At 36.4% G+C, this 21,660-nt stretch overlaps 1 protein-coding gene across 4 annotated transcripts in view; it reads left to right on the forward strand.

Moving 5' to 3' along the window:
* The first annotated feature begins 428 nt into the window (after positions 1-428).
* Positions 429-21,660, forward strand: part of LOC113236920 (afadin) — a 94,547-nt gene continuing 73,315 nt past the window's right edge. For 2 of the 4 annotated variants that reach the window (XM_026473142.1, XM_026473140.1), the window contains exons 1-4: positions 429-716; positions 6,550-6,618; positions 16,477-16,606; positions 21,238-21,346. In XM_026473142.1, coding sequence (XP_026328927.1) covers positions 16,499-16,606; positions 21,238-21,346 — 217 coding nt within the window. In that variant the 5' untranslated portion in view covers positions 429-716; positions 6,550-6,618; positions 16,477-16,498. Of the gene's footprint in view, positions 717-885; positions 938-6,549; positions 6,619-16,476; positions 16,607-21,237; positions 21,347-21,660 lie in introns of those variants that run through there. The other 2 variants (XM_026473143.1, XM_026473141.1) reach the window with 2 other exon arrangements.

Below are 21,660 nucleotides of genomic sequence, written 5' to 3' on the forward strand. Positions count from 1 at the left end.
TTATATACGTAAAATTTGTGTGGTTTGAACAATATGTTGAATAGTACATAACGACATTCTGACCAAACCAGCCGAAGGGAAAAAAAAAGAAGTAGGACCCAACAACCCTGAAGTGCTGCGCCCTATAACCGGTCGTAACGGCTCACATAATCTTTTGATTCTATAATATTATTGTAGGTGGCGTACCGATACATAGGAGTCATTTCGTCTATGTGTACATTCAGATTTTGCAAGCAAAAGTGGACTCAATGATAACTACTCCATACAGTATATAAATTTTGGCACGTTTTTATCTGCACGTGTGATCGACTGTTATTACACTCTTTAGTCTATGGTACATAATGACGCTTCAATTCATTCGTTCGTTCATAGCACTTTGGTTGCTAGTATAGTGGTTTGTGTTTGGTTGGAATTTTGTGTCTGCGTCACTCGTGTGTTGTCCGTTTCTTGAGGATTATTTTTGTTTCAAGTTGCTATAATTTAATATAAAATGATTATTACGTGTTGTTTAGTGTACCAGCCTTACATAATACGCCTTTTATCAACTTTAGTGAACTTTGGAATGTGATTACGGTGTTGTAACAGAGGTGCCTTCAAAAGTTTTTGACCAATTTCAAAGTTTTGTGAAGTGGTACTTTTTAGTACTAATACTTTTAACAAGAAAATATGTGTAGCAAATCGAATTATTGGATTTAATCGACGAAATTTTGGATGAGGTGCGTATAATGTCGCGTATATTATTGATGTATATTTGAATAAATTGCCGTGGTACAGGTAGATAATCACATCATTGGAATGTTGTCATTGTGATTAGGTATTAAATTGACTTGACAGCGGTTGTTCAAAAGAGGATTTCTATCGCCCCCGAGGCCTCAGATAATTTTCGCATAGAAATAATACGAGCAAATTTTACAATAATTGCAACTGTAATAATAAAGTAAATATTTGAAACCATTACATACCATAGTACCAATATATAATATTTGTATGTAGTTGTTATGTGTATAACAAGAGTAGCTGTGTTACGATTATATTATATTTAACCAGATGTTAAATACATAATAGCTTTTGTATTTCCAATTGAATGTGCAATAATTTGATAAAAGTATGTACAAACTTGTAAAGTACATTATATACATTTAGGTATTTTTGATCTTTTAAAGATGGGTATATTATTATTTCCTTTATGGCAGCCACTAGGCTTGGGTCAAGGTCAGTTCCTACATCTGCTGCGTATTGCAGGATTATGAATGTAGTCACAGCGTGCAAGACATCCTGCAATCCTGCAATGCGTCCTGAGAGGCTCCAAACATGGGCTGGGATAGTGTGTGAGCAGTCTCCTGCCTGTGCGGCGGACTGCCATGCAGGTAGTGAATGGGCCATTTAATCGAGGCAACAGTAAAATTAAACAGAATGTTATTGCCGTGTCATTGCCAAAAGGTGAAATTCAAAGCTATAATTGTTTAATTTGAAAAATAATCGGTATCATTGATTTCTTTTTGCAGTAAAAAATAGACAAGCACAAGATTTTAGTGTAGTGCTAAGATATAACATGATAAAAGGTTTAGTACTGTTAAATTGTATTAGGCATTGACTTACAATTATATGGACGTCGGGTCCGTGCTAAAAAGTGTCCGAACTTATAGGGCGTTAAAATCGTATACAGAGCGTCATTCACGCTTTGGTCTTCGTTTGTTTCTTCTGACAGCGAAGCAAGCAAAATTAGACAGTACTGCGATGACATTACAATTTAAATTCAACGTTTTAGCTTTTTCATATTCCTTTACATGTCACTACGTTTAAATAGGTAGACTTGGGACATTTTTTCGTGTTTTTTGTATTAGACCCGTCGTCCATTTATTTGTAAGTCAATTGTATTAGGCCAGTTTTTGTTCAAAAAGTATGACACTGAGGCTAATAATACCTGCACTGCTCTAGTTTATGAGACATATCACCACCTAAGTACTTCATGCTACATACTGAAATAGGTTTAATAGTTATGAAATAGACATAATATATTTATGCATTTTGTTTATTACAAACAGTACAAATTAAAAATTATATCTTTTAACTAATTAACTGTAAATATTTTTTTTCAGGTAGTTCTATTTGAAAATCATGTCTTCATTAGACAGATTATAAGTATATTTTGTATTTGTGAAGATAAATAATATTAATCTTCTGTATACATTATACATTTTATGAAGCATATTTTATTTCGTCATAGTTCTCCATATGAAGAAATGGTTAACTAAATAAAGTCGATAACTTAACTAAACGTCGGTTTGTTTGAAAAAACAAATATACGCGATTCAAATCCGGAAAAATAGTTAACTACTAACTAAACTAAATTAGGGCAAATGTTACTTCCAAAAGAAAATAAGTTGCTAATTAATATTTAATAAAGCTTATAGCCGTAATTTACATGGTGAAAACTGTTCAGCATATTCAACTGTCCATTAGATGACAAACAAGATTCCAAACAAAGCTTATACTTAGTAGCACAAGATCGCCCGGTTACTATGCCGTCACTAGGAGCAACACGCACGAGGTCGCGCCATCGTACTCATGTAATGTTACGGTATAAAGTTCTGTCAAGTACTTTATAAAATAAGCCTTTGCAAATGTAGAATTACCTTTTACGGAATCGCCTCATTAATGCGATGGAACTTTTAACAGGTGAAAAGTAGTGTTTTTGACATTGGAAATGTCGTGTAATTCTAGAATTTCGTATACGCTGTATTCAATATTTAAGACTTGTAGAGTGGTTAATCGATACGCCACAAATTCATTATTTTTATGTTCGGCGCCTAAAAATGTTTCTTCCATTTTGCATGTTTTTCACTTTATGGAAGCGTGTATTTTTCATTCCTTTAAAAAATGTGAGTACCTATTATATTTTCGTGCCAATTTATTGCGAACATATCGTCGGTGTTTTGTAGAAAGGGCATAATCGACATTTAGTAGATTTTTCAAACGCAAGCGCAACGAAAAGCATGTTTTAGGTTTTAAAGACTGTTTTAAAATATATATGTCCTGTTTTAAAATTCAATTTTTGCTTTAATTAACTTTAAGTTTTAAAAATGAATTTTAAAACAGGACATACACATTTTTAAAATAGTTGTTAATATCTAAAACTTGAAATGTCGCTTACGTTTTTTCTACAAAACACTGATGAAATATACAAACGTACATTCGAACTTTCACACAAAATCATGACGTTACTTTTTTATTGATAAAATAACTTATTCAATTATTACAGATATTTAAAAACTCATCAATAAAGATCAACACTAACTAGGCTTTCCTCATGAATAAAATGACAAGTGAGTAAATATGTTTAAGTAACATATTTTCATTAAAAAATATGAAAATAATATCTTGGTGTGAATTATAGTTCTGGCACGTATGTCCGTTAACGTTTGCCGTATTATTATTTAGAATGTTAGTAATTCCATACAGTGAGATGAGAAGAGACAAATAGTAATTTCTCCAAGCTCATTTGATTTGTTTCCAACCAACGTTCCGGTGCTGCATCCGTGGCGAACCCTGCGTTTACGCACGCGACGAACTTTTCAGAATGTTGCGCTCTGATGCACTCACATCGCGCTTGAAAAATAATCAAATGTTTCTTTAATTACACCAACCTGCTTTTAAAAGAAGTATATAAACTAAATCGCGAGTTTAGGTATTCATTAGGTTGTATTTGTTGTCGAAGTTTAGGAATCCACCAGGTGCATCACCTGAATGTTCATCATGTATATCTTGATAATGCTCGTGTAAATTGTCACACAATCGGGTTGAAAATTGAAATACAATTTGCTTAGGGACATAGTATGCTGTCTAAATCATACACAAACATATTACTTTGTAATGATTACTGCATCTTTGTCGTAAAGAGGCATTAAACCACAAGTGCCCAAGCTCACGACGTCGACGGTGTTTCTTTTATCGCGGCTGATCAGCTAGATTAGTAAAGTATTTCCTGTTTCCATGTAGCAAAAGTACAATAAGTACGAAATTCTTGAAAATAATTGCGACATTCCTTGAGCTTATTCTTTTGGAAATTATGAAGCTCGACACAATAGGTTCGTCGGTCCCGCAATAATGACACGTGCCGTCGCCGATGCCTTTTGCCATATACGCCGAATGTCGAGTTGTATTGAGTCACTGTGAAACAGTACGAGCTCTACATTCTAATTAGTCCAGAATGGGTTTTATGTGGTCGCTATATACGATCACGTTCCAATGCTATGTCCAGGGAGTAAAGAACCTTACCATATTGGGCGTTGAGTGCAAATATGATTGTTAATATCGTTATACACTTTTGTTTAATATTTGATTCACGTACTCAACTGAATGCCTTGGAATCCGATCTAACCTTATTCGAAGTAGATGCTCAACAAGGAAATTAATCTTTTCTATTTCACTTATTTTGCTGTATCGCTATTGAAATTGCCCAATAAGAGTTGTCTTAAATTGGCAACAAAGCGATTTGGTACCACCCGGTCGTTGCCTCAATGAGTCACAGATGCACGTTGACTCAATACCGCGATTGCGACCAGATTGCGGTACTAATTTTTATGGAATTAGCTTCTTATATTTCCACTTTTTTGACAGGTCCCTTTGTTTTATTCGCACAAGCACACATGATACTGCGCTAAAATATATATTAAAAAAAAGAAGGTATAACAATAAAATTTAGATGTCAAAACCCGAGCGAAACCTTAATTATAATTTTGATTCATTTATGTTCTAACTAATGCTTCAGAGATCGTCAAATTCGGAGGCCCGTCCTAATATTCCACAAGCATAATGACCGCCAACTACGACTCATTATCTCTGAAATATTACAAGTTAGTGAGTCAAAACTAAATTAAAATCACTCTTGTCTTAAGTTTTTTAGAATAAGATTTTGCAGTAATCGGGTTTTAACTTGTATTTTTATTTACGGTTTTTCGTAGTAGTACAGTTTTTTTTTAATTATTGGCTCATACTTTCACTTCAAAAACGAATTTTGTCTCTTGTTCTCAGTAGTAATATATGCCTATATACATTTATAATAAAATATTATTTTATTAAAAAGCGAAATAGGACAAGAGTAGACCAAAAAAGAATTTCTTCAAAAGATACAGTGGTGCCACATATGTATTTACTTACGTAACACAGACGCTATATGGGATTTTTTCTTAAAATTTCTAGCCTATGTCGCGGATAACCGAGACAAACCCAACGAGGCGTCATATATTAAAATTTAAGAAGTACTTTAGGTTCTGCGGTGAAACAATTAACACAATTACGCACATACACATATTCGCTATACGCTGTCAAAGTTAAAGAATCATTTATTCCACAGGTAAAATAAATTTACACTTGAAAACGTCACATTTAAGCTAGTGCTCGTTCACTACGCTAACTTCCCTGAGAAGAACGAGCAAGTAACTCTAGGGATTGCTCTTTTCAAATAAACTTAAATATACTTTGGAATACACTTTGAATCAAATTTGTGTAGATTCTGGAGCCATGTCGTCTTTCCATACATCTTTATCTAACAAACAGGTTTCAATATTGTAATATGACTTTTCAGTCAAAAAATTTTTGATGTACTTTTTAAACTTAGGAAATGATAATCTTAATATATGCTCCGGAATCTTTTTGTAAAAACGTATACAGTTTCCCATAAAAGAGTCGTTTACCTTGGTTAAACGATGTTAAAATCATAAGGGATTTTTTTGACTTGACGTAGTTGATTAAAAATGCAGAGCCTCTCAATCTGTCACAGCTTGTGCTGCTCTTACACTATAGAAGATATTTGTTATGGTGTGTGTTCGTCACGTAACCTTGAATCGGGTTCAAACTTACTTGTACATAAACATGTTAGAACATAGAACTACTTTTGTAAGATCCAAATAATGTTGGATCAAAATATGCCAGTGTTATAGTATACAGGTGTCCCAGAGCAATGCCACACTGAGAGAAAGTTCTGTACGCAACCCTCCGGTTGACTGGTACAGAATGCTTAATGGCATTAGTCCGCCATTTGGACTATTTTGTGTGCAATACAGATGAAATAAATAAATAAAAGTATTTGAAATATACATATATGTACATAGGATTTTGCTTCAAGGAGACGTTATTTTATGTTTAAAAGTACTGTAATGCATTCAAAGAATTTATAAAGTTGCTTGTCTCATCTGGGAATCAAACCTAACTTACTTAACAAAAGTGAAATAAAGTAACGTCCTGTATTTTTATAATGCCGATCGCAAGGGTCAAATATAAGGATTAATTCCTTTTAAGTAACATAATAATATATCTCAATAATTCAGGACATTCTGTATAATTAATTTTGACTGAAACATCCATGGCGTGTTGTTAGTATTTCTATACTATGTATGTAAGTATTAGTGGCTGTCAGTTCGTGACTATTTCAATTCACAATTGTTACGGTTAATAGTTGCACTGGTGATGAATGGTCTCCTTTGCACGCCGACCAACATTATTAGTGATAAAATGAGAGTTTCAATTAATTTATTTTATTTGTTTCAGATAGCATGACGTAGATTTTGTACTATCACTGCTGTCTACAAATTCGACGAACGGATTCATTGTTTCAACGTAAGTTCAAATATTGGTCTTTGCTGTTGTTAGCTAGTAGTTGAATAGAAAGTGTTAACAAACAAAGGCTGTTTTTCAATAGTGTCTCAATTAAGAAATGGTACAAGTTCGTAACGTGTTAATAACGATGTAAACGACGAACGCAGTGGGTCATGCCGGAGGTTTTCGTCCTGAATTTTTAAATACCCCATTAAGGCAGTACCTGTACCTCAGCGCCTCGGTTTCTACGCGCTTTTCTCTTGCTGATTGCCTCTTTTTACTTTCTCACGACGGTTTCACTAGACGGGGCCGCTTCTATCAACGCATTGCTTGTGGCTATGCCTTCAAGATTTTCAACCGGTGTTAGCATATGTTTATCTCCCAAGAAACGATCCTATTCAAGAAGATTAATAATGAAAGGAAGTACTCGCGTTACGTTTCTTCGACATTGAAGCATACGATTCAACATTACGAATTTATGTTGCATTTTTAATTTTTGAAATACTTATATTTTCACGCGCATGTGTCAATATCATAATTCGCAGGGAAAAGTCAGTAAACAAGTTTTCTATTTTAAAACACAGCAGCGTCCAAAACTTTCACGACTTTTGCCAGTAAATGGCACTTAACTATAACCAGTTTTTTAAGTAAGTACCAATTCTGACGTCGGGCTTTCATTTGTGTCTGCGGATCATGTTGCTTGCGTACCGCAAGGGCTGTTCGCCGGAAGGTTGGCAACCTAACAATTGCTTGTGGATTTTTATACAAAGAATGTACGTATTTGGTATTAAGATATTTAACACGAAATCTCGCTATCAATTTCTATTACGTAGGTTGTTGATTGCATGGATCACGTACTGTACTGAATCACATTTTAAAACTTGGTTTTGGTAATTATACGATGATGTGACGCGTTGAGGAACAATGACCGCAGGGCGCTTGAATGAGAGGGGCGTCACCATGCCTGGTAGAGTACATGTATGTACATCGATTGCTTCTAATTCAATTACTGCAAGTCGAGCACCGAGCTCCGCGTTGAACGAACATTCCACATTGACCGATTTACACTTTAAAACATTTTACATAATACATATATTCGCATTGTGAAACGCCGAGAATGAGCGAACATTCATGAATGGGCAGCGTTTATGTGTACACTTTTTGTTTGAGCCTGCGTCTGCGTACGTCGATTATGATATAAGTTATGTTTCCGTATCACGAATTCGAAGCACTTTGTTGTTTTGCCCAGTAAGTAAGGAAAGGGGAATTGTACCTTATATTAAGATAATGGATGACGTATGAATTTATATGGGTTTACATGGACTTTGATACTTGCAAAGGTGCGCAGTGTGCGGATTTGTTGCGTCACGTAGAACTAATTTAATAGTTGAGTGGCATTATTGATCCTCGTATTCCGACTGATTGGCTTAGTGCTCACTAAGGAGTACCAAGTGAAATGAGGACGCTTACGCAACTCTGTACCTTTTGTATGTTGTATGTAATTGATATCTAATCACGCGAACCCACCCGAACGTGAGAACATTTCGTTACTTCGTCGGAAATAGAGCTTGATATTGAAATGGGCAAATTATTTAACACTTAACTCGTCGACTTGCAAAACAGATTCTGTAAACAATAGCTGGTAACATCATCTCGCTTTTGTCTGAACATCAATGGCGCAAGGCGAGGTATTGTCTGAGATTATCTTTTTAATTCGGGTGCCTTGCGATTTCGGCGGTTTCAAAATACAAGCAACATTTTATAAATTTTGGAAGCCATAATAGTAGAAAAAGTCAATTTAACGTTTACCGAATGATATTTCAGATAATGCATTTGGTAGAGGAAGAGGGGTAATTGATCCGGGGTTATCATGACATTTTTCCGTGTCAGGTTCGTTATTGAAGGGAGCCTGCGTGAAGTGAAGCGGTTCTCATTGCATGGCACACGCCGTGCCAGGCTCCGGCAACCCTCCTAAGGCCGCGTGGTCGATATACCACACCCAACATGTATACTTCACTCGCAGTAATTCTCTTTTGTACTTAACAATGAGTCGATATTTTCTATAGTCGTTTCACGAAACTTCGAACAGTGATGCGATATAATCGCTCGTTTCGCGGTCCCGTTTTCATAGAGAGTGAACGCGTCGACACCGGTCACGGTCATTTGTCCGAGTGCTAATGCCGATGGAGTCAGTTTTGTGGCGTCACACTTTACTCCGCGCCTGCTGTCGCCCCAGTACCTGGCCTCAACCACCAAGACGTGGCGAGTTTCTTGACGTGACCGGTGGCGGCGGCGTGCCAACCAAGCCGGGCTCTCTCTGACGCACCGGAACGAAACCCGACTGCTAACTATTGCCCTACTATCACTTTGCCAACAGACGACTCTCGAAAGCCAGATACTAAATCACCGAATGACAGCGACGAAACTACTGACATTCGACGAAATTTGATACTTTAGTCCATTCTCCACTATTTATGAAACTCGAAACCTGCTAATATGATCTCTGTGTCAAATTGTTATTCGACTCTGCAGAAATTGAGTCACGAGTTACCAAGGAATGCATTTATGTCTCGAGCAGGTGCACGTACCCTTGATGCGAGTCTTGTCTACCGCGTAATAATTGCACAATGTCTGTAATTTACTATTGCGCACAATGTTTAGTTTCAGTGTATTATCTCGATTGTGATGATAACACATTTTGTGTTTATTGTAATTAATTATAGTGAATAAGCATCAGCGAAATCAAATAATCATCTCACTGTAGATTTTTGAGAACTTAAATGCCCTTAAGTACTTGTGCTGAGAGTCGTTTAGGTTGGAGCTTTAGCAAGTCGACGAGTCTCGCGTGCTTGCTATGTGACTCATATCTTACCTTCGGCTTGCTACCTTTGCATTCCGTTTATTAACTATGCAAACTTATAAGTTTATTTATTATGCCGTCTTTGTATTATTAGATGTAGTATTGTATACATATATCAATGATAAGTACCAATGTAAAAGATTATAAATAATAATAGATGTGCAAGGTGACTCAATGTGTTAATTTTAATTAACCTGAAGAAACCTTTCAATATGCCATTGCGGGTATTAAAACATGTAGTTTTAATACAATTATAAAAAAAAACTTTATAATTGAAGACAACCCTGTACGTTAGATACGTTTTAAAAGGCAGTTGTCAAGACTGTTGATCCCTTCTGTGACTGATAAAAGAAATGAAGAACCGTGGTTGTCCGTTCACAAGGAGGGCAGCGTTGATACAAAGCCGGTTTTAAACTGTCACTAAGCCGGAATGAGATAAGGCGCAAGGCGAGCCGGAGCGAAGTGAAGATGAGACTCTACCGCCAATTAGTATTGCGTGACAGAGTATAACAGTACTGTTGCATTACATAACATACGTGGGAGCCTAAACACAAGGGAACCAAGTTCTCAGACACGTTGCCGGGTGACGCCTCGCGAGTCGCGATGCCATCATCGTGCGTTTTGCACTCGTGTTTCAGTATTCCGGTGATTCTACAAACACGCAATTATATTAATGATGCATCCACGTCTTGTCACAGATGTTGGTTTATAAGGGGCCAATTTACAAAACCGCTAGAAAAACCTCGTTGTTAAACAACAATCAAAATAATAGTAAAAATTGCTGTTGTGGAACGTTTGCGATGAAGTGAAACGTCGCGCTGGTTTTATGTTACTTGGAATCGTATTCAGACAATTTTTTTATACGTGCTAGTAATGATATTTAATTGGTTAACTGTGTAAAAATAATAAAACAATATTATAGGTAGTTTACTAGCAACATTGCACCAAAATTAATTCTACACCGAATAAAAAAGAAGTGATGGAAATAATAAATAAGATGTTATAATTGTTATGTTATGTAACTTGTAGGAAATTAAACTATTTTTCCGGATTTAAATCGTGTATATTTGTCCTGTAAAGGGCCCGAAACGTTTTGTTTGAAAAAAATAAATATACGCGATTTAAATCCGGAATCAGTACAGAGTACTAAAAAACCGACCTCAAAAGTACGTGGAACTACGTCTATTTGCTAAGTTTTATTGAAATATCCCCACTTCGCCACTATACAGGACTTGACACTGGACATAATAAAAATAGGTTCTCACTACGACACTACACAAAGTATATTGAGAGAAAAACGCCTTGAATTGGAGAAATAGCAAAATCAACCATTGAAGTAATTGCTCCTAAATTAAAGTTAGGCGCTATTTATAAAAATGAATCATCATGCGTGAACAGCCACCCTTCGAAGTGGATGATTTTCTTCAAAATGAAATGGGACCGGAGTTATCGCGTAACATACATAAAAAAAAGAACATATAGTCGAATTGAGAACCTCCTCCTTTTTTGACAACCCTTGAAACCGTTTTTGATAAGAGCTAATAACTTACATAAATAAATAACAGTTACGTAGACAAGTAAAAACGGTGCTCTTTTAAGCGCTACTAACTACTTACTAACACATAAAAATTCACATGTGAAACTTATATTTAGTAGTAAAGCATACACGCTCTGGGAACGATCGCATTTTGTCCTTGTTTTTTTGTGGGTAACATTACCTTAAAAGAAAAAAAGTGCAAGTTAATCGAGAGGGTTAGTGATATCTGAATCCCGATGGAGTCGTGAAATTGTGAAGTGTATTGTATCGTCTAAACGTGTGGCGCGGGCGCAATGTGGATAGCTCCACTTGTTCCGCCCCTATGCACTTGCTAGGGGTCGCTGCTCAGCTCAAAGTTTTTGCACCCATCTCATTATTTTAACTCAAGCGTTCCCACGCTGCACTTAAAATAGTTTTAACATGTTCATAGGTTACTAAACCCAGTTTGTTTAATTTTGTATGCGGCGAAGTTGCAAATATACGAGCTTGCCGCATATCACCAACACTGTTTGTTTCGTAGAATAGAGTAATTTGTAGCTCAAAGGTTCGCCTGTTTATATGTATTAGGATTCAATTATTAATACAGGGCTGTAAGAGGCCATATTTAACAGTCATTATGATTTTAACACAGAAATAAAAGAGGCTAGTGTCTATAGGCTTCTTTTTGGTATCTAAACCAATCGATCAATTTCTTACTGTTCGGTATACTTACACAAATTTATAAATGGCTACTTCTGTTTACAGTTTTTACTGTAAGTTTTTTTCATATACTGTTCCTATACGTACTCACGTAGTTTTTATCAAAATAGTAATAAGTGCGGTACGTCTAGTTTGCGAGATCAGCGCTCGTCACAGGAAGGGGCAAGGTCGGCGACCAAGCGTGAAGTTCCGGTACCATTGACAACCTCCTTTGCTACATGGCACATTTGGCCCTTTACTGCTGGGAAAATAAACGACTAACCCCGATTTTGTTATGCGTAAGACAAAACCACACTATTTACACACTATTTATCTGTATCAAGTAATATAATATCTGCATATTTAGAAATTGTCCCAAAAATAATAAATCAATTTCATTTTAACGTTAACAGACTTATCACTAATTTACAGTTGTCATTGTTACGGTGGTACTACAAGGATACAGTCGTTGAGGACTGGTTACCTAAGTTACCGAGACGTGTTTGTTTACGTGCCAACGATCTAAGTATCTTAATGTGGATATTATTGTGCGATCTTGGGCAACAGACCCATGCTTGTGAGTAAATGGATAATTTTAGTTTTAAAATAACACTGATGTTGAGTCGAAGTGGCTCTGGATCTACATTGAATACGTACCTTGTACTTACCATACGTGTATTGCATTCGAATAGCGGAAGCGAGACCAACCATAACAACGCTGACGGGTGTTTCGGTTACTGACGGCTAACACTAATAAACTGGTTTCGGATGAAAACTGAAATAGGAAGCACGATTCCGAATAACGCGAAACGAATACGATGAACTGTACTATAATGTACATATCGATACTTTAAATGTAACATAACAAGGTCGATAAGATTGGTAGAGATAAAAACCCTTGGTTTCATTGACCTATTAGTTTTCTCACACTAAAGACAATAATTTTTTATCGTTCATGTAATTTGGAGAGTCGTTTATATTTCGAAGTCGACAAATTAAAACGAATGATAATTCATTGTCATCATCAATCAATCATTCAACTTGATAAAGTTTTCATTCTCCTTTTCATTATTTCACGTTTATGTTTTCTGTTTTTAAATGCTAGGTAGTTCTTATATGTTGTTACATAGTTTTAAATAGTTGCTTGGCCGAAAAATGATCGTACCTATGCTTTTTAATCGATTGATGTGCCATAAAATTACATAAATATTTATCTACTTCCACCTCGAGTAAAGAGTGAGGATTTTACGGGCATTGGTGGTCGATCGTTTCATGACCGGCGCGAGGGCCATATGTTTACGTTATAAATACAGCGCAAGCGTGCTCGTGTAGGTGCGCCGGCGCATGATGTATGCCAGGAACCGCCCACTTGCAACATTTTTATTCTATACGTTACTTTTAGTTTTACCTACCTAAATAGAATGGAAAAATCCTCATTATATATTTAATATTACCTTCACGAAACATAAGGTGTCCTATTCAAATCTTGATTAATTAAGGTAGTCGATTATAGAAAGCGCTTCTAAATAAGCTCAACCGCATGACCTCAATTTGTTCTATACCATGGAATGGTTACTATAGCTACTATATTTGCTTTATTTCACAGTTTCACCGATATTTTTTGGTTCCGGTTTACGTTTCGCAAGGTATCGGTATCGTCAGACTTGGTCGGTCTAAGCGATTGTTACATCAATCAAAATTTAGTAAAGAAAATGACAGGTGATCGGAAACAACGCTGTTTGCTAACTATTAGCTGAGATATCGGTGTAGCCACCAATAACAGGTTCACATGATTATTATTCGTCATGTTCCAGGTGACGAAATTCTACTTATTAACTCCTATAAACTGTAATTCGCCAGGTATTGTCGAGTATCATATTGTCGTGTTATCAAACGTTATCACTGTATAAATTCTAAAATTATCTCATTTATATAAATAACATTTTCGTTGTAACACTGTAGGTGCGGCTATAAAATTCGATTTATGGTTGCTCTTTTCTCTCGGGTTATTCAGGTCGACGAGAGAAATTGCTTAGTTTACATGTTACATTCCGTGTTGTTAGCATCAGGTGTACTGCAGGTAATTAACGATACACTCTTTTGGTCGTTTGTTAGCCCCAAACGCAATCTCAAATAATCTTTATTTCATAGTTAAGAAAATTACACTTGAAATCGTAACATTGATTAAACTCTGCTATTTCATCGTAAGGGACTGTGCCCCCTTGACAATAATCAGTAAGAAAGTAGGTGTTGATCTTTGTAAATAAACATATTTGTAAATATTCATCATTTATCATAGATCGAGACAACCTGAAAGAGCTATACGAGTTATTGCCGTGGATTTTTGTCACTCAAGTACGCTGAAGGAGTGTAATGCAATTTTCTTACTTACCACTTAGTGTAAAGCTTTGTTTCCATACATACGTAAATGGCAAATTTTGGATATCTATTATAGAAGCGTATATATTTAACTTTGTAAAGACTGTCAAGAACAGCTAGTTTCTTTTTATTCCTCGTGTCAATGTAAGGTTTATCATGAAATTTACTCTGTTTAGTTATATCACATTATAGGAGCTGCGGTGTCTTACGTGAAAATTGTGACGTAGAGATTTCTTTTGTTTTATGATCTATATTTTACTTTGCATTTTACTCATTTCGAATTTAATAAGATTTTTTGTTCCTGTCACGCCTCCTACAGACATAACATTTCAGAACCCAACCCAAGAGAACACCTGTTCGCTGACAGGCTTAACGATACATAAGTCACGTCGACATTAATTTTGATTCTCCATTCTTTCTTAGGGCTCAACTAATGAGAATTGTGTAACGTACAAACTATAAAACAGGTCGCGCCTCTTCTGAAGAATTCTCGCGCAGTTCGGGAATACCCTCAGCTGCCGTATCGTATCTAGTTTGTACGTTACACAATTGACATAAAGATTTTTTTATTAAAAATTATACGATGTGCAATTTCGTTGCAAAAATTCGCTTTCGTTGCGTGGTAATGTGAATGGAGCCCATGAAGTTCACTGTGAAGTTAGATTCGTACTTAGATACATGAGCTATATTTCGACCACCAACAAACACTGTGTGCAGTTTTTATACAGCGTGTTTGTATACAAGCTAATCAGTTATCAATTGCCTTAATTAAGTGCAAGCATATAAAGCAATACAGAGTTCCTCATTATCATTTTAGTAGCAGTAGAACTCCTTGTAAAAGAGTTCGTCCAGGGTAATACTGCCACCTTATCTATTTCTGCCACCAATCAGTAATGCCAGCATTACCGTGTTCCGGTTTTGAGGGGTAAAGGTGCTGGTGACATTACAGGCGCATGGGACTTGTCAACTATGTCTCAGGGTGACGGACGTAGTGGCAATGCACCTCAGATCTTTGCAATTTAAAGCTCGTGTGTGGCACTGTAACTGTTATGGACAGGCGTGTAGCTTACCATCGGGCGCACGACTTGTTCGTCCCGTCACTTGATGTAATAAAAAAACAGAATTCCAGAATATCATATTAGGCTTATTTCCATCTAATCCTGTAAACAGATCCTCTGGCGGATCCGTTTTATTTCATAATATTTATCTATTTTCCATCGGAGAATAGAATTTTTTATTCTCATAAAAAAATCTATTTTATTCCCGACTGATACCCTGGTACTTACAAGCATAATTTTAGTAGATACTGTGATACAGTCAATCCGAAAAACGTTTAAAAGCTCCAATAGATGACGCACATTTGCAAATTGTGCATATTAATAAATATAAATTACAGTTAACAAACCTACTAACAAAGCGACGATTAAGAAAAGAAATAGCAATCGATAAATGGCACGAACACGTCACTGACCAACTTTTGACTGGGAATATCACAGTTAGCCACTGTTTAGAAAAATTTCGGTTTGAAATATTACATATTACTGATTTTTTGTTACTAGTGATATAATATGTTTACTTGTCACAAAAAAATGTCTGATAATTATAACATTTTATCACAATCGCTCAATAAATCAATATTTGATTTTATGACTTCTTTTTTTCTTGACTGTACTTACCTTACAAATACAATAAGGGGATCGGTTGGGAGTTGCATAATAGGTGTACACTGGATCGTTGGTATTTAAAATTGGCGGTGGATCATTTGTAGGGGATTAACCTCATGTTACACTGAAATTTTTGTAAATATAAATTACCTTTATTTCATATGTAACCAAATTATACATCACAATGGTAAATTTCCCTGTATTAAGATACTATTGTTCAAAAGTATTCTAAGATCGCATTTACCTGATTACGAAATTATCCTGGATTTTATTTCTAAGATATCACTACACTTTTTCGATGTAGCTTTGGTGGATCGTAACTGAAAACAATGTGCATTGAACGGTGTGATCGTGTAATAATTAATGATGTGTCATTCTCATTAGCTGCCAATTATCGTATTGTTCAAATACGCATGATATCTTAGTAGTACCATAAGGAGTATCTAGACAATAAGAGGTAACACACTATACTGGTCTGGTGTGGGTTGTCTCCACTTGTTAACATGAAGCCGGTTTTCTTGTAACGCTTTGTTTTTATACCATATCTATTATTCAAAGTATACTAGTTTCTTTGGCCCTTAGTGTTGGCTTTGAGCTTTCGACATTAATGTTTATGGTTTTTATTGAAATTAGCACTTTAAAATTCTTCAACATGTTGCATGTTATTGATGTGAGCCATGGTAAGGAAACACATGTAACTTGTCAGACATTAATTGATTACTAGAAAGCATCATTTGAACAGGATTTTATGATAATTTCAGGTTGACTTGATGCGGTGACACGATGGACGCGGCGGATAAGCGGATGCTGGAGCGCGAGGCGCTCCGTAACATGATCCAGCAATGGAACGCTAACCGCCTCGACCTCTTCGAGCTCAGCGAACCTAATGAGGTTAGTCCAGTATAAAACATCAGGATGTAATGTAATGTACCGTATGTCATAAATTATAAATCATATTCTAATTAATGTCCAATCTTCAACGAAATCGGTGTAGCCATTTTGGCTTGATAGAATAACAAAATTGTGAAAATTCTTCGGGTTTTTTTCCAATTTGATTATTTTTTTCAAAATGTAGGTTTATTCAAAGATATTAATTACAGTAGTGGTATATATATTTTTCCGTCTAACCGTAATTAAACAAAGATAGCTAGCGTATAGTAACGTGTTTTCGTTGACGTAGCTAGGCTTAATGGCCAAATGCAAATAATATTGTTGTGAACTAGACGACTTTTTCAAGACTGTTTTGGTCGTTTTAATAAGTATCGAGGTGTAATACGGAAGAGCATTACTCAATAAAGACGCTGTCAGAGGAGAGGTATTGCCTTGAAACTGAAATCGTTAAGAGCTTTATTTATTTAAACACTTTATTGTACCACAAGTAACTTACAAATTTTCAGAAACAATTTGAATATTTGTGTACAAAGGCGAGCTTATCCCATAAAGAGATTTCTTCCAACTAACCTTTGAAAATCTGAGAGGAAAGTTGGTTTTTGGGGTGGCACTAAAAATAGATAAGAGAAATGGAATTTACTATACTCAATAAATACACAGATAAATTTAATAAATCATATACGAATACATATATATTAAGTAATGTTGATACATTAATACATACAAAGTCTATAATAAAATGAATGCACAAATAAAACTATAAATAAATATATCAAATGTAAATAAATATTTCAAAAGCTCCAACATGTGGAGTTTGAACAATCCCAAAATTTCAAAAGAGCACCCTTGAAAACCCGAACCGAAGGCGATTGTCTGACCTCGACCGGGAGAAGGTTCCACATACGGGCAGCATTTACTGTGAACGAGTTCGAATATTTTTGGGAACTGTGTTGTGGAAGGACGAGGGGCAAATTGGTGCCAGAACGCAAGCGGTCACCCATAGCCTGACGGTATTGAAAACGCTCACGTAGATAGCTAGGTGAAGTGGGATGGAACAGGATTTTATGGAGGAAGCATAAAATGTGAGCATTTCTACGTAAACGAATAGGCAACAACTTCAACTCATCTCTAAACTTGGAAATGTGGTCGTACTTTTTCAATCCAAACACAAATCTGATACATTGATTTTGCAGCCGCTCCAATTTATTAAGAAGGTCCTCCGAAAGATCAAGATAGGAGACGTCACCATAGTCCAGAATAGGAAAAAGAAGAGTGCGTATGAGCATAAATTTGGTAGACAGAGGAAGAAAGTACTGTATCCGCTTGAGGGAATGAAGTGATGCAAAGATTTTACGACTTACATCGGCGACATGCTCCGACCAAGAAAGTGTCTGATCCATTATGATGCCCAAATTTTTAACTGAAGTGGAAAAAGAAATAATGGTGGTGGTTCAAAACTAAATTGGGCATCACCATAGACTCAAACTTGGAGATGGAATGGCGACTGCCAATAATTATGGCTTGGGACTTTTGTGCATTTAAAAGAAGTCCGTAGTTCTTAGCCCATACCGAAACCTTTTGTAGGTCGGATAGCAGTAACTACATCTTCAAGACGGGCTGCAGTATAGATTTGAAGGTCATCGGCATAGAGATGGAAAGAAGACGTGAGTGATGATGTGATTCCACCGATAAAGACGGAAAAAAGCCTGTGGAATGCCAGCCGTAAGGCTACAACAGTCCGAGTGCATGTCACCGGTCTTTACGAGCTGGGAACGACCAAACAAATACGAACGAAACCAGGATTCGGCTAAGGGAGGTAGATTTAAAGTTCTAAGCACAGCAAGAAGCAAATTAAAATCAACAGTACTGAAAGCACTGCTGAAATCCAATAAAGTGAGGACAGTAACTTTTTAATTTTCTATATTGAGACGAATGTCGTCAGTGATTTTCACCAGAGCAGAAACCGTGCTATGGCCCGCTCGAAAACCAGACTGCAGATGGTTGAAAATATCGTATTGTAGGAGGTGGGCAGTGAGTCGATTTGAGGACATAGTGCTCAAGGATTTTGGACAATACAGGAAGTATGGAGATAGGGCGATAATGGGAGAAAGAAGAAGGATTTGATTTTTTAGGGAGAGGAATTACATGGGCTTGTTTCCATACAGTGGGAAACACACCACTGGAAAGGGAAAAATTGAGAATATGAGCTAGGATAGGAGCTACTAGGTCCTGTATTGGAGTGATCATATCAAGACTCAAACCGTCATTACCAACAGCCTTCGTGGTGACAGACTTAAGTATTTTCAACACATCTGCTGTCGTAACCTTCCCAAAATCAAAAGACTCTGAAGCAAGACAAGGGGCGTTGGCCAGGACAGATAAAGTTCGCGATTTTATGACAGAATCTAAACATACTGGGGAAGATGCAAAGTAGTCGTTCAGCGCGTTAAGATCGACATTGAAGGGAAAGACATGAGCAGCTTTACCGATACCCAGTGACTTCAAATATTTCCATATCTTAGTATGCGGACAACCTTCGATAGTGGAGTGAATATGTTTACGCTTGGCGTTCCTACAGAGCTTGTTGCAGCGGTTACGTAACTCGATGTAGGACCCACTATTGATTTCGGTTGGATTCTTCCGCAATCTGATACGTGCTCTGTTGCGCCTCTCCATAACCTCCTTGATATCTGGAGTGAGCCAAGGGGCGGGGAAATGTTTGACTCGGACAACTTGAAGAGGAGCATGCTTGTCAAAGATGGTCAAAATAATAGAGTTAAAAGCTTGAACCATTTCATTCACGTCCTCCGCTCCAAACACTTGCTCCCAATCAGAATTCAGCACATCATCAAAAAGGGCATTTTTGTCTATTTTACCATAATTGCGGAGCATTAAGGTTTTATGTCTGCGCTTAGGTGGACGAATTTTGAACGAAGCATAAATTAAATCGTGTGAAGAAAAAGCAGCAGCATTAAACTGCCCATGAGAATCAACCAGCTCAGGAGAAGAAGTGACGATCAAATCAAATCAAGAAGGGAACGTTGACCATTATGCGGAAAGTGAGTGAGGACACAACTCGAGGCAGTTCAAATAAAGTGAGTGGAAGAGTGAAAGCAAGTTCCTCGATCGGCAGTCACTCTTAACAAGGCAGGTATTGAAGTCACCCATGAGTATAATATGTTCGTAGTGGGTACGTAGATCAGCCAGAACCGAATCTAGTTGCTCAAAGTAATCAACTCTTAGGTGAGGACTGTAAAAAACTCCCAGTAGGGCCCTAGTGTGGTAAAGAGTGACTTCCAAAAAAAGATATTTAGGAGAGTCCGCGCTAGTCACCGACTGTGCTACGATCTCGCAGTCAATGTCACATCGTAGATAAATCGCTACGCCATCTTTTGATCTAATCTCCAAATTGACCTTACAGTTGTTACTTTTACGAATAAAATATTATGATTATTGACAGTTGACAATGTCTATGAATAAAGTACATATTTAATATAAAATATTACTTACTTTTACTCGCGACTTTACCGCGTGAAGTGCACTATATAAATTGCACTATAAAAAGGTAGTTTTCGATGCATTACATCAGCTTAGTCTTTAGCGAAAGTTTGGAACCGAATAAAGAACATTCTTGCACGATGTTTTTACGTGACTCATGCAATTGTATGCTTGATAAACAATTTGCGTAGATAAAAAAAGTCAACACTCTTTATCTTAGGAGGTTCTAACGAGTTCTAGTTGATAACACTGTTTCCGCTTTAAATTCTTGGTAAGGCATTTATGTACTCTGTCTCGTAGTAAAACACCTTTACAATCTATTTCGACATAGATTACTAATATAGATTACTGTCCAGGGCATTAACATCCAATTGTGTTCGTTTACCTTAGAAGTTTGGTATTTTTTAAATATCAGTAACAACATTAAATAGAATACTTACTAATAACGAAACGAACAAATGCATTGAATTTAAATTAGATTTCGTTTGAGTTTAAACGAATCGACTTCATTTTATGTTACAAGTCAAATTTTACTTCTTTTTGTGACAGCCAGGGCCACTGTACTGTTTGCCATACAATATTGTAAAGTATTTCACGCTGTCGCGACCACTGTGACTGTAAATTCATTATAGAGGCACTGCGGTATAGGTGCGCATGAGTTAGTACAGTCTAAATATGTACACCAAATATAGTAATAATAATAAAAATTACAAAATACCATAGGGAGCACCGTTCTCTACTGAACGTTTTGGCCATTGATATTTTATTATATTGTATTGGCTAATACATGAAATACGATCGGTATAGATTTGCTGTAATTACCCAATAAGTAAAAAGTGGTCGAGCTCTCGCGAGTGGCTGAATGAATCGAACCACAAAAGAAAAGAATAACGCCACAATATCTTCTTTAGGTAGTAGTGGTTTTGAGTTTTATTATAAGGTATATTAAGGGTCATATTCTAGAACTCTAGTCAATGCTCAAGTCAGGATTTGAGTATGGTTTAAAGCACTCGAAATCATACTCAAGTCCCTGCCATTAGGGTCGTATTTCCAGTGCTTGTGTTTCCATTGCAATCCTGACTTGAGCATCGAGTAGCGTTCTAGAATACGACCCTTAGTGTTGTATGTTTCAGAACTTGGAATTCCATGGAGTTATGCGATTTTACTTCCAAGACTCTGGTCAGAAGGTAGCCACGAAATGCATCCGCGTCGCGTCAGACGCTACAGTCAGCGATGTCATAGGTAAGAGTGAATCAGTAAATAATTTGTTCATATTTGCGATCACCGGTTAGAATGTGTACTATTAATAATATAAGACTTTATATACTTACATATTATATATTGTTAAATTATACTCCTTATTGGTCGCGACGATTGAATTTTAAACAGGAGATACGAACTGCTAAAATGTAGTAACTAAATAATTGTTAGCTTTTTCTCATAATTTTTTACTCTTTGAAACTCACCCATCGCGGTTTGTCGCAACAAACCTCAAAATAATTTGAATCGGCTGACAATGGAATGTGAAAATGATAAATTGCCTTTATCAAAGCGTT

This window comes from Hyposmocoma kahamanoa, unplaced genomic scaffold (assembly GCF_003589595.1).
Source record: "Hyposmocoma kahamanoa isolate Upper Pololo Valley unplaced genomic scaffold, ASM358959v1 92, whole genome shotgun sequence".
Classification (NCBI taxonomy): domain Eukaryota; kingdom Metazoa; phylum Arthropoda; class Insecta; order Lepidoptera; family Cosmopterigidae; genus Hyposmocoma; species Hyposmocoma kahamanoa.